Consider the following 13,542-nt stretch of genomic DNA (forward strand, 5'->3'; position numbering starts at 1 on the left):
AAGAATATGTTAATTTTAAATGACATGACACAAGGAAGCACTGAAATTCAGAATATGGGCCATTCTCCAGGGCAAATGGTCTAGTTTTTCTAGCAAATAACTGGCATAAATAAAAGGGGAGACGGTTAAGAATGTTATAAAGAAACTTAGGAGATATAATAAATGAAATTATACAGACCTTGTTTGGATTCTGATTTAAACAAAACTCCTAAAAATAAATCTTTGAGATAAATGAGGAATTGTAGTGTGAACTGGTACCTAGTAATATTAAGGAACTATCATTAATTCTGTTAGGGGTAATAATGGCATGGGGCTATTTAAAAATGTTTTTTAAAACCACTTATGAACAGAAATGCACACTACAGTCTTCACAGGTGAAATAATGTCACAACTGGGATTTGTTTTAAAAGCGTCCAGTTTACCCCCTACCCAAGAATATGTCAAGGGGAATTAGACGATAGGCACATGAGAGGTCATTGTACTAATTTCCTTTATGTATCTTTGAACATTTCTATAAGTTGAAAAAAACCTAGTTTGGCTAACCACTCCTGTTACTTTAATTTTTTTAAAAGTTGGTGGAGTTTTATCAAGTAGTCTGATCAATTTATTTTTCATTTTTTAAACTTTTTAACATTGCATGAATGTTAGAGCTAACATGTATGAGGTTCAGTAATAATAACTAACATCTACTGAGAGCTAAGTATTACACAAGAAACCATTCTAAGTATTATCTCATTTAATCCTAAGACCTAACCCCTATGAAGTAAGTACTGCAAAGGACATGACCCCCTTCAAGGAAGGACTAGTTGCCCCCTGCTGCTGGGACTGCCTTGGTCATAGAGAGCCACTGCCCAAGAACATGTCTGTCTCAGGGTAGCCCAAATCAAATGACAGATACAGGAAGGGTTATAAAGGCCTGGCTATTTTGGCTAATGCAGAACAACTCTGATGGGCCATTTTAGTCTCAGAGCTCCTCAGGTTTGCGAGGCAATCTGGTGCCTGCCTTGCTTTTGACTTCTCCTTTTACCCAATCTTGCTTTCTTCCTGCCTTCCATGTGGATTGCTTTGAAGGGCAGTCCCTAAGGAACATCACATGCACTAGACTCCTATAGAACCCAATCTGTGACAAGCGCTATCATTACCACCACCACTAGCCCTCACCCTATCTTACAGCTGAGGAAACTGAGGCAAAGAGAAATTTAAAAACTTACCAAAAATTACACAAGTAGTAAGGGGTTCAAATCCAAGCTGCCTGTTCCTAGGGCTTGAGCTCTCAGCCACAAATTTAAACTTCTTCCAATTACAGGACTAAGAATCTGACTACGTGGGTTTCAATTCTAATTTTGCAATGTATTAACCGTGTGACTTTGGTTAAATTACTTGGATGCTCTGAGCTTCAGTTTCCTCTTTTGCAATATTGAGAAAACAATTCTTTATCCAAAAGGCCAACTTTGATGATTAAATGAGATAATACACATAAAAGCAGCTGGCATACAGAGTGCACTCAATTTAATTGAGTAGGGATAAAGTCTTTTTGTCAGGAGTAATATAAAGATCAGAATTTCCAATTAAGTGTTATTTTACATTTGTGAAGCAAATTTTCACAAGTACATTGTTCTGATTCACTAATTCTAAAACAGACATGAGCTGAAAATATTAGGTACTCTATAAATATATTCAATAAAAATGCATGATGTAGTGACATCTTTTTCCAAATTCCTCAGATTAGGACTCGGTCAGCAACTAAACTTTAAAAAAAATATGTCTGGACAAGGTTTTAATACTCTCATAAAGATATCAATTGGTATCTGTCTACCCACACTCCCTTCTAAGGAAGTGGCCTTGTCTTTGGCCCCTGACATCTAGGTTGTCAGGCTTTTGTACCATTTTTCTCCAACCAATAGAAGGAGTTGGCCCCTGACCAGGAAGACAAACAAATTCCAAATTCCAAATTTAGATGTAGCTAATAACTCAGAATACAAAAAGCAAAAGCTGAAAGTAGGAGAAGTAGACAAATCCACAACCATAGGAGATTAGAATCACCTCTCAGCAACTGATAGATCATAATACATTTAAGCTACAAACACATAAACAAAAGATAACTAGAAAATTTCCATATTTTAGAAAATTAAGAAACATACTTTAACTCATGGGACAAAAGAGAAATCCAAGTGAAAATCTGAAAATATTTTGAAATAAATAAATAAATAAAAATTTTAAAAAGATACCATTCACAATAACATTCAAAAATATCAAACCCCTAGGAGTAAATATTATAAAAGTACGTAAGCCTTCCCTATACATAAAATTATAAACTATCATTGAGAGAAATTAAAGAAGATATATTTAATGGGGGAAGAAATATACAACATTCATGAATCATAAGACTCAATGAAATTCTAATCAAAATCCCAACAGGCTCTGTGTGTGTGTGTGTGTGTGTGTGTGTGTGTATAACCTGATAAGCTGAAACTAAATGTATATGGAAATGCACAAAGAATAGCTAAGACACTTTATCAGGTTTCAAAAATATCATAAAATTTAATCTGGCCAGGCGTGGTGGCTCACGCCTGTAATCCTAGCACTCTGGGAGGCCGAGGCGGGTGGATTGTTTTGAGCTCAGGAGTTCGAGACCAGCCTGAGCAACAGCAAGACCTCGTCTCTACTAAAAATAGAAAGAAATTATATGGACATCTAAAAATATATATAGAAAAAATTAGCCGGGCATGGTGGCACATGCCTGTAGTCCCAGCTACTCGGAAGGCTGAGGCAGGAGGATCGCTTGAGCCCAGGAGTTTGAGGTTGCTGTGAGCTAGGCTGATGCCATGGCACTCACTCTAGCCTGGGCAACAGAGTGAGACTCTGTCTCAAAAAAATATAAATAAATAAATAAATAAAATTTAATGTTATTACAACACTATTTATAATAAATATAAAATTTAAGATTTATTAAGATTATTCTAAAAGTGTGGTATTGGTGCAAGAATAAACCAACAGACCAGAGAAAGAGATTAGACAGTCCAGAAACAATACCACACACCTAAGACACTTGATTTATGACAAAGGTAGTACTGCAAAATATTGGGAGGAAAATGTATTGGGGAAAAAAGTAGCAGGGAAAGAATGGTCTTTTTTTTTTTTTCTTGGACAAATGGATATCCATATTAAGAAAGAAATTTGATTCCCTACATCATGTCATATTACAAAAATAAATTCCAATTGCATTGTAGACCTAAAGGTGACTGGAAACAATAAACCCTTTATTAGATGATAATACAGGAGAATATCTTCATGACTTTGGGGTATAGAAATATTTTTAAACAGGACACAAAAAGCACCAAACATAAAAAAAAAAAATACTGATAATTTTGACTATAAACTAAGGCTCTGCCAAAAGACACCAAGACACCATTAAGAGAGCGAGAAGGTATATCACAGAATGGAAGAAGATAATTGTATATAACTAACAAAGAACTATGCCTGGCATATGTTAAGAATACCTACAATTCAAACAAATAAACAAATATAACATAGAACAATGACAGAGAGGCACTTAAAAAAGATACCCAAATGGCCAATATACATATGAAAAGATACTCATTAAATATATCTAACAGAATGGCTGATATTACAGACTGACGATACCAAACGTGGGCAAGGATGTGGAGCAACATAAATTCTCCTAAACTGCTTGGCTGTAGGTGAGGGAAAGTACAAACTGGTACCACCACTTAGGCAAATAGTTTGGCATAGCTACTGATGTTGGAAATATACATACCAATTCCACCCCTGGAGCTTTCATGGACATGTGCACCAGGAGATACACACAAGAATGCTCACTGCAGTATTATTAGTGATAACCCCCAAACATAAACAATCCAAATATCCATCCATAGTATTCTGAATAAACTGTAGTATAATCATATAATAAAATATTACATAAAAATGAAAATGAACTGACTATAGCTAAGTAGAACAACATGGATGAATGTCACAAACATGATGCTGAGCCTAAAAAGCCAGACACAAAGGAATACATACTCTACAATTTCTTTTACATGAAGTTCAAAAGCAGCCAAAATTAAAATATGATGTTTAAGGATACATACTTAGTTGATAAAAACAAAGAAAACAAGGAAAAACTGCCATAGAGGTCAGGATAATGGTTATCTTTTGGGAGGAGGGAAGGAGTGATGACTAGGAAGGTGCAGGCCGGAGTCTCCTAAAGTCCTGGCAATGTTCTATTTTTTTTCCTCTGGGTAATGGTTACATGGGTGTTTCATAAGCATTCATTAAGTTGCACACATATGTACTTTTCTGTATGTGTGCCATATGTTACCATAAGAATGGATTTTAAAAATGCAGAAGGGACAAACCCAGCAGGAAATGCTCCTCTCTCCCTGAAAGTTTACTGCCTCAGTAAAAATAAAAATTCTGAATCTGATTTCACATTAAGTCTTCTACTCCTTTGTTCTGACAAACTCTGGGGTGTAGGCCAATCCCCAAATGGCCATTTCTTGTTTAACTTGTCCATCAGCAGACAGCCAGTTATACTAACTTCCTAATGATGTCAGACAGGAGCCAGACACTAGCCCACTGTTTTCCTCATACTACAGGCATCACACTTGAAGTTCTGAGTGGTTCCACAGAAGCCCTTCACTTACCTGACTTTGTGAGGGGCAGGCATCTCACCTTCTAATTGAGCTTATACTGACAGCACAGCATCTCCAAATAAATACTCTTTACAAAATTCTCTTTAATTTCCAACAACGCAACTCATTTATATCCTTGATGTGAATGAAACATTTCAGTAAACTACTACTACTATAATACTGTGTTGAATACAATAACAACAAACAGCAGTGATAAATGGCTAAGTAAAATAATAATAATAAACAGTACTAGGGAAACACTGAATTTAGAGAAAAGAACTGTTACACAATGGATTGGGCGTTCCACTCCAGAAGGCAAGAGATTCAAGAAAAACTGGTGGATAGTATGTCTTGGAGAACTAGACAGGATGAGAAATCTCTTACCTGTATGTGAGGTTTAGTTAGTTCTTGTGTGTAGTAGCACGGCTTATTTGTCATCTTTATGGGGAATCCACATATATGGGGCAGTTTAGATTTTAAATCTGAAAGGAAACTTTTCAACACACCTTCCAAATCTACCCTTGGAAAGAACTGTATGGGCTGACTTCTGATGCAGCTGAGAGGGTATCTGAACAACGGTAAAGAACAATGTCAAATATTTTGTAAATAAGAGACAGAAATTTATATGGGATTTTTAAAAGCATTAAAATAGCAATGTTAAAAAGGCACACATAAGTAAATATTATTTTTTATATTGTTTATCTGATACTATCCAAAGCTGAAAAGCATACTTTTTCACGGGAATCTCATTCCTTCTAACACTCACAATCAAGAAAATTCACTATACCCTTATTATGTGGCCTTCCAAATGAAATGGACAACTAAGACATTTCAAAAACAAGTTACAAAGAAGATATTATGACCCTTACAGATTATAAAAACAAATGTTACACTAAAAAATGAACAGATTACATATCCAAAACCAGTAAAACTCAGTACAGAAAAACAACACATATAGATTGTATTCAACTCCAAAAGCATTCCTTTGAAAAAACAGTTATTAATACTTTTTCTGATGAAAACTCTTCTGAAGATTTGGAATAATATCTTGGCATCTAACGAAAGGAAATAACTGATAGATGTCGACCTCAGTTTTACTATTAATATCTGGATTAGGAAACAATAGAATGCAGAAAGAGAACACTATGGCTCTTCCTTCTTCTATTTTTAAACTCCAGCAGGTCTGAATACAAAAGCTAAGAGACAGGAATGGGGAAATTAGTACTAATTAAGATTACAGGCTGGGTGAGGTGGCTCACGCCTGTAATCCTAGCACTCTGGGAGGAGGCGGATCGTTTGAGCTCAGGAGTTCGAGACCAGCCTGAGCAAGAGCGAGACCCCATCTCTACTAAAAATAGAAAGAAATTATATAGACAGCTAAAAATATATATAGAAAAAATTAGCCGGGCATGGTGGCACATGCCTGTAGTCCCAGCTACTCGGGAGGCTGAGACAGGAGGATCACTTGAGCCCAGGAGTTTGAGGTTGCTGTGAGCTAGGCTGACGCCATGGCACTCACTCTAGCCTGGGCAACAGAGTGAGACTCTGTCTCAAAAAAAAAAAAAGATTACAGAGTTTCACCTGAGTACTTGTGCTCTTTTTGTGAGTAGATTTTTTTTTAAATATTAAGAAAGATACTTTAATAAATCAATGGGACACATTAAGTGCAAATCAAATTCTCTAAACTTTGCTTGTAAAATCAGATAAGCTCCCAAAAAGAAAAATCTTTGTCCAACAACCTATTCCTTTGATTTAACCCTTTCAATAATATCCACAATGCCACTGGAGGGAGCTCTTAGCTAAGGAGAATTGTATGATTGGTTCTTTCTTTGTATTAGGAAAGGTAAACATTTTTTTCTACCTCACATTTTTGTTCTCTAAATTGTTAAAATAATGTTAAAAAAAAAACAACTATCCTTATTAAGCTCACTCATCTTCAAATAAAAATAGGAAATTCTAAGCAAAACAAAAAACACGTGCACATTAAGCATTATAGTAGAGGAAAAAGTACTGTAGCTTCATTTAAACATAGAGAAGGTTGAAAACAATGATGACAAGACGATGGGAGCAAGACTAGATCATAAGGTGGGCAGGCAGCATCTGCTACAACTGGTGCATAAAGGATACGTGAAGGTCTTTTCTCCAATCATTCTGAAATAGATGTTGCAGTATATTTTAATATTTCCACAATCTTCTGGAAGTTTATAGCCATACTAAAAATTAAGCACAAAATTCAAAACATCTTAGAGAAAACTTAGGTTAAAGTACAAGAAGTAAAGTCAAATAACTCTATCATAATATATATTTCCATTCCTTACCAGGTCATCCCAGTGCATCTTGAAATCTTCGTATGATTGAAAAGGACAGTCAGGGGGGGTGGCATGAAGAATACTTATAATTTGTCCCATTTTCATACTAAGAAAAATGAGAATTGGTATGGTATCATGAGCCAATGCTTAAATACAGTTTGATAAGCTAACTATGTGATTTAGAAAGTGTTCCAAAAGATTTAGCAACTATCTTACTAGCCATAAATAAATAATAAACTATTTGCTCCGAGTTTCAAACACACATTGTACTAAATTGTTCTAATTGACAAAATTGTATATACTTGTTGTGTATGACATGACATTTTGAAATATGTATACATTGTGGAATGGCTAAATCAAACTAATGAATATATGCATTATCTCACATGCTTACCATATTTTTTTTTTTTTTTTTTGAGACAGAGTCTCGCTTTGTTGCCCAGGCTAGAGTGAGTGCCGTGGCGTCAGCCTAGCTCACAGCAACCTCAAACTCCCGGGCTTAAGCGATCCTACTGCCTCAGCCTACCGAGTAGCTGGGACTACAGGCATGTGCCACCATGCCCGGCTAATTTTTTCTATATATATTTTAGTTGGCCAGATAATTTCTTTCTATTTTTAGTAGAGACGGGGTCTCACTCTTGCTCAGGCTGGTTACCATATTTTTTGTAGTGAGAAAACTTAAAATCTACTTTTATTGATTTTCAAGAATACATTGTTAACCATATAGTCACCTTGCTGTACAACAGATCTCATTCCTTCTATCTAACTGAAATTTTCTATCTTTTGACCAGTGTCTCCCCAATCCACTCCCTCACCCCCACCCACCCAGCTCCTGGTAACCACCATTCTAATCTCTGCTTCTCTGAGTTCAAATTTTTTAGATTCCAAATATAAGTAAGATCATACAGTATTTGTCCTTCTGTGCCTGGCTTATTTCACTTAATATAATGTTCTCAAGACTCATCTATGTTGTTGCAAATGACAAGATTTCCTTCTTTTCTAAAGCTACTATGCCATTGTACATATATGCCACATTTTCTTTATCCATTCATCTGTTGACAGACACTTAGGTTGAGTCCCTGTGTTGGCTGTTGTAATTAATGCTGCAATGAACACAGGAGCGTAGGTATCTCTCCAACATACTGATTTCATTTCCTTTATATATATGCCCAGTAGGAGGATTGCTGGATCATATGGTAGTTCTATTTTTAATTTTTTAAAGGAACCTCTATACTGTTTTCCATAATGGCTACACTAATTTACATTCTCACCAACAGTGTACAAGGTTTCCCTTTTCTTCACATCCTTGCCAACACTTGTTTTGTCTTGTCTTTTTAATAGTAGCCATTCTAACAGGTTTGAGGTGATATCTTACTGTGGTTTTAATTTGCATTTCCCTGATGATTAGTGACGTGGAGCATTTGCCATATACCCGTTGGCCATTTGTATGTCTTCTTTTAAGAAATGTCTATTCAGGTCCTTTGCCTATTTTTTAATCAGGTTATTTGTTTCCTTGCTATTAAGTCATTTCCCTTATCAGATGTGTGGTTTGCAAATGTTTTCTGTCATTCTGTAGGTTGTCTCTTAACTCTGCTGGCTGTTTCCTTTGCTGTGCAGAAGTTTTTTAGGTTGATGTAATCCCATTTGTCTATTTTTGCTTTTGTTGCCTGTACTTTTGGGGTCATGTTCAAAATCATTGCCCAGACCAATGTCACTGAGCTTTTCCCCTGTATTCTTCTAGTTGTTTTACAGTTTCAGGTCTTAAGTCTTTAATCCATCTTAAGTTGATTTTTGTATATGGTGTGAGGTAAGTGTCCAATTTCATTTTTCTGCATGTGAATATCCAGTTTTCCCAATACCATGTATTGAAGAGATCACCCTTTCCCTATTGTGTGTTCTTGGCATCTTTGTTGAAAATCAACTGACCATAAATGCATGAATTTATTTCTGAGCTTTCTGTTCTATTGGTCTATGTGTCTGTTTTTACGCTATACTATACTGTTTTGATTACTATAGCTTTGTAATATAGTTTTAAATCAGGGAGTGTGATGTCTCCAGCATTGTTCTTTTTGCTCAAGATTGCTTTGGCTCTTTGAGGTCTTTGTAGTTCCATGTGAAGTTTAGGATTGTTTTTTCTAGTTCTGTGGAAAAAAATGTCATTGTAATTTTGATTGGGATTGCATTGAATCTGTACATTGAGTAGTATGAACATTTTATAATAACAATACTATTAATAATTCTTCCAATCTATGAATATTTTGTCTTTTCATTTGTCTTTTCTTCTAATTTTTCATCAGTATTTTATACTTTTCAGCAAACAGGTCTTTCTCCTCTTTGGTTAAATTTATTTCTAAGTTTTTTTGGTAGCTATTATGAATGTAATTGTTTTCTTGATTTCTTTTTCAGATAGTTTGTTGTCAGTGTATAGAAATGCTACCAATTTTTATGTGTTGATTTTGTATGCTTCAACTTTACTGAATTTATTAGTTCTAACAAGTTTTTGGTGAAGTCTTTAGGGTTTTCTATATCTAAGATCATGTCACCTGCAAAAAGGGACAATTTAACTTTCTCCTTTATAATTTGAATGCCTTTTATTTCTTTCTCTTGTCTAACTGATCTGGCTTGGACTTCCAGTATTATGTTTGTATAGAAGTAGCGACAGTGGCATTCTTGTCTTGTTCCTGATCTTAGAGAAAAAGCTCAACTTTTCACTATGAGTATGCTGTTAGCTGTGGGTTTGTCATACATGGCCTTTATTTGTATAAAATCTTAACAACTAGACTTGTTAGGAAAAACTAAATTGTTGCAAATAATGTGACAATTATAAACACAAAATAATAACTAATAAATTTTTGCCATACAAAGGTATGCCTATAACCATTAGACTTTAGGGAAAAGTCTGTTAGGAGCTGACTGAATTAGAGTAAAATCTATGTTCCTTATCATGTATTCTACTAAGTTCTTTTTCCTAAGTTAAAATTCCATTCCAATAGTTCTGTTTATATTAGAGATAAATCATTTTTTCCTGAAGATAGTATAAACTTAAAACTCAGCTTATATGAAATAAGTCATAATTATTAGGTATAGGTTTATAAGGTATTATTGATTTTATTGTAACTGTCAACTTAATGAGAAATCCAGAAATAGCACTGTTTTTGAAACTAAATCTAATATAAATGTATAATCAAATTATCTTAGTAATTTGATTAAAAATGTATGACTTCTATAAGTATGACAATATTGTTTCAATACCTTTTAAAGTTATAATTCAGTTTTTCAAATTCATCAAAATAGTTTATATTTTTGCACATATCCATGTTAAGGAAGAAAAATAAGAGGAACTCACCCTAGATACTACAAAGTGAAATCTCACCTTGGCAAAACGTAGCACCACTTGCTTAAAATGGAATGTCTCTCAATGACAGCATTCTTGTTAGTATGAAAATCCTTTATAATACTCTGAGAAATATCAAATTCTTTTAGCTTTTAATAGAAAAGAGATTTTAAGGCGTAAGTCCTCAGAAAATTTGTCGAAGAAAAAGAAACATTAAAAAAATACTTATATTTGTTACACTCTCAGTTTAAAGTTTTAAAGACTTAAGTTATATTGAATCATGCATAACCACTTTATATAACATAATCAATGTTGCAGCTCACCCTGTCTCCTCTATACATTATATTGAGTATGTTACGCTTTCCCTCTTACTCTTCAACCCAAAACTTCTATTCTGTACTTATTCAACTGGCTTTCAGGGTCTTTATTATGTTAATTTGTAGGAAGCTGAATCCCTTCCAAAGGCATGTATTTACATTTTACAAGAATAACTTCTTACCTCAATTTTTTGACCTTTTTTTTTTTTCTTTTTATTAATGGAGGACAAGGAAGGGAGTTATATTTCTTTCTGGTCTTTTGGAGGTGAGCGGACACTGCCAATACTCCATTCTCCTTTTACATCCCCTCCCTCTCTCTTCTAGAACACTTCTTTCCTGTTCCTCAGGTTCCCTACCTAAATGGTATTTAAGTTTGTTTGTACTTAGCCAACACGAGTTTGCTAATTATAGTTCTCTCACCCTCAAAAGTCCCACTGGGAGGCATTTTCTTATAGTTATTCAAAGACAGACCCCAAGGGAGGTGAAAAATAAAGTATTAATGGGTAAAAAAATACTATATTAAGATTACAAAGAATGGTTCACAATCTCTCACCTCTGTTTTAATCCATCACCATGGCATCTTTTGGGCAACAATGTTCTAGCCTCATTGCCTACAATTTTCAAGAACTCCAACTAAACCGACCAACTTTTTATTACCTGGACAAGTCATTTTAATGATATACTTGCTTAAAGCACTGCCCCCACTCTTTTTTATTTGACTCCTACCAAGAAGGGGCCCAACAGACCTGGATCTAGAACCATCTCCTCCATATCCAGTGACTAATCCTTCTCTGAATTCCCATGGCATTCGGTAAGACTAATGGAAATGGGGGAGCAGGGAGGAGCAGAAAAACACGAATGCAGAAAGAAGAGATAAGATGTGCTGGTTATGCTGTAAGAGAGCAAGGATACTCAGAATGAGTAAGGACATATTGCCCTGTTCTAAAGAGATAAATCTTGCACTGTAATATACTGTGCTTAAGAGATCAGTTGCCTAAACCGTGTATTAAAAAGATGGTTAGGGCAGGGATGGCTATGAATGTCAGGAAAGACTGGTTGCAAAGGAATAAACTGAGGGAAAAATAGAACCTAGAATTGAATTCAAAGGAGGTAAGTATCAGGTTCAAATGTTTGCAGTTTATGGGTTCTAACATACACCTACTATTTACATAGCCTGAGTTTATATCTTTCTAGGTATTTTCTACACCATTCAGAGACTCAAACCAATTGGTGCAGGGATCTCTATGGTACCAGCACTATTTGTCTGTACTGGTCTTTCTCAACACAGATTATTCTAAAGGCTGGCAAACTACCCAACTGTTTACCATATACCCCAAGAGACTGCAAACCGTTTATATTTATTTACTTAGCAAATATTTATAAAGTGTCCTTATGTGGCCAAAACCATATTGAAAAACAGGTAACCAATAAATATTACTTCCTCCTCTTAATGCCAATCTAAATAATTTGGACTTAATTTTCTATAGGCAATGTTGAGATACTAGAGATATTTAGATTGGGAACCTATGTTTTAGAAAGAGAACTCTTGTCTGTAAGGTTTGGCAATCTCGTTCTGTGTTTTCGGTTCTTGGTATGCTCATGGCCGAAGAATGACCAGACACACCAAAGTGAGGCAAGTATTAGGTGAAATTTATTGACAGGGAGCAAGATAAGATTATAGAGCAAGAATAATATATAGGTTTACAGAGCAAGAGACCTATGCCACAAATGATGACTGGACCCCTTGTCGTAGCAAAAAGAGAAAGCTTGGTTATGGTCTGGGTCTTGTTTTATAGTATCTGGATTGGGACCTCCTGTGGTTCAGACATCATCATGGGACCACTCTGATTGGACAGTTGGGAGTTATACGACCTGAGTCTTACTATGCATGCAGATCTCCATGAGCCTCTCTGAAAGCCCATTTGGTATGTGCATCCCAACTAGGATAAATAAGCACCATGTTTGGTCCAACTCCTCCCTCTTCCTTGGGAGCTGGTCCTGAATTCTGTCATGTTAGGAACACCACCTGATCTTCCAAGGGAGGCCTGTGGTTTTCCACTACTGCCATAAGTGGTAGGTAAATCTGCCTAATTCTAGGATTCAGATAAACCACGTTCTCCAATAGCTGTTTTTCCTTTCCAGTAATAAACAGTATGACCATTTATCCCAGTTCAGGCATGCTGGGCCAGGAGCTCATCAGGTTAGTGTCCCTTTCACTCTCAGAAGTGTCCCACTTTTTTTTTTTTTATGATAAATTATATTCTCCCTCTAGTAATAAAGGTGGTATTCTGATCTCTATGCTCACTCCTATGTGACAATCTCTAAATTGGTTCAAACTCAAGCACAAAATACAGAAGTATCATCTGCAGAAAATTCAAAGGTAAAACACAATATTAGTTCTCATGATGCTTATTATAAAGGAAATTGGAGGTATAAAATGAATATAATCTAAAAATACAAGAAAGTATATGAGTATATGCTGTGATTTGAATATTTGTCACTTCCAAAACTCATGCTGAAATTTAATCCCCAATGTGATAGTATTGAGAGGTAGGGCCTTTCAGAATTCATTCAGGGCTGGCAGGCCAAGGTAAGAGAGGATTGCTTGAATTCAGGAGTTTGAGACCAGCCCGAGCAAGAGTGAAACAGGAAAAATCAGCTGGGCATGGTGGTGCACACCTGCAGTCCCAGCTACTTGGGAGGCTGAGGCGGGAGGATCACTTGAGCCCAGGAGTTTGAGGTTGCTGTGAGCTAGGCTGACGCCACGGCACTCTGGCCCACGCAACAGAGCAAGACTCTGTCTCAAAAAAAAACAAAAACAAGAATTCATTCAGGAGGGTAGAACCCTCATGAATGGATTAATCTATTCCATTCATGGATTAGTGGATTAATGGATTATCATGGGAGTGGGACTGGTGGCTTTATAACAG

General features: G+C 35.7%; 1 protein-coding gene across 1 annotated transcript in view; it reads right to left on the reverse strand.

Moving 5' to 3' along the window:
- The window catches only part of C5H18orf63 (chromosome 5 C18orf63 homolog), a 50,828-nt gene that overhangs the window by 24,311 nt on the left and 12,975 nt on the right, over positions 1 to 13,542 (reverse strand). Inside the window, exons 7-10 of the mRNA XM_069468613.1 lie at positions 10,335 to 10,444; positions 6,971 to 7,067; positions 6,780 to 6,865; positions 5,037 to 5,220 (exon numbers count right to left, since the gene is read on the reverse strand). Of these exons, the coding sequence (XP_069324714.1) occupies positions 5,037 to 5,220; positions 6,780 to 6,865; positions 6,971 to 7,067; positions 10,335 to 10,444 (477 nt within the window). The remainder of the gene's footprint in view (positions 1 to 5,036; positions 5,221 to 6,779; positions 6,866 to 6,970; positions 7,068 to 10,334; positions 10,445 to 13,542) is intronic.

This window comes from Eulemur rufifrons, chromosome 5 (genome assembly GCF_041146395.1).
Source record: "Eulemur rufifrons isolate Redbay chromosome 5, OSU_ERuf_1, whole genome shotgun sequence".
Taxonomy (NCBI): Eukaryota; Metazoa; Chordata; class Mammalia; order Primates; family Lemuridae; genus Eulemur; species Eulemur rufifrons.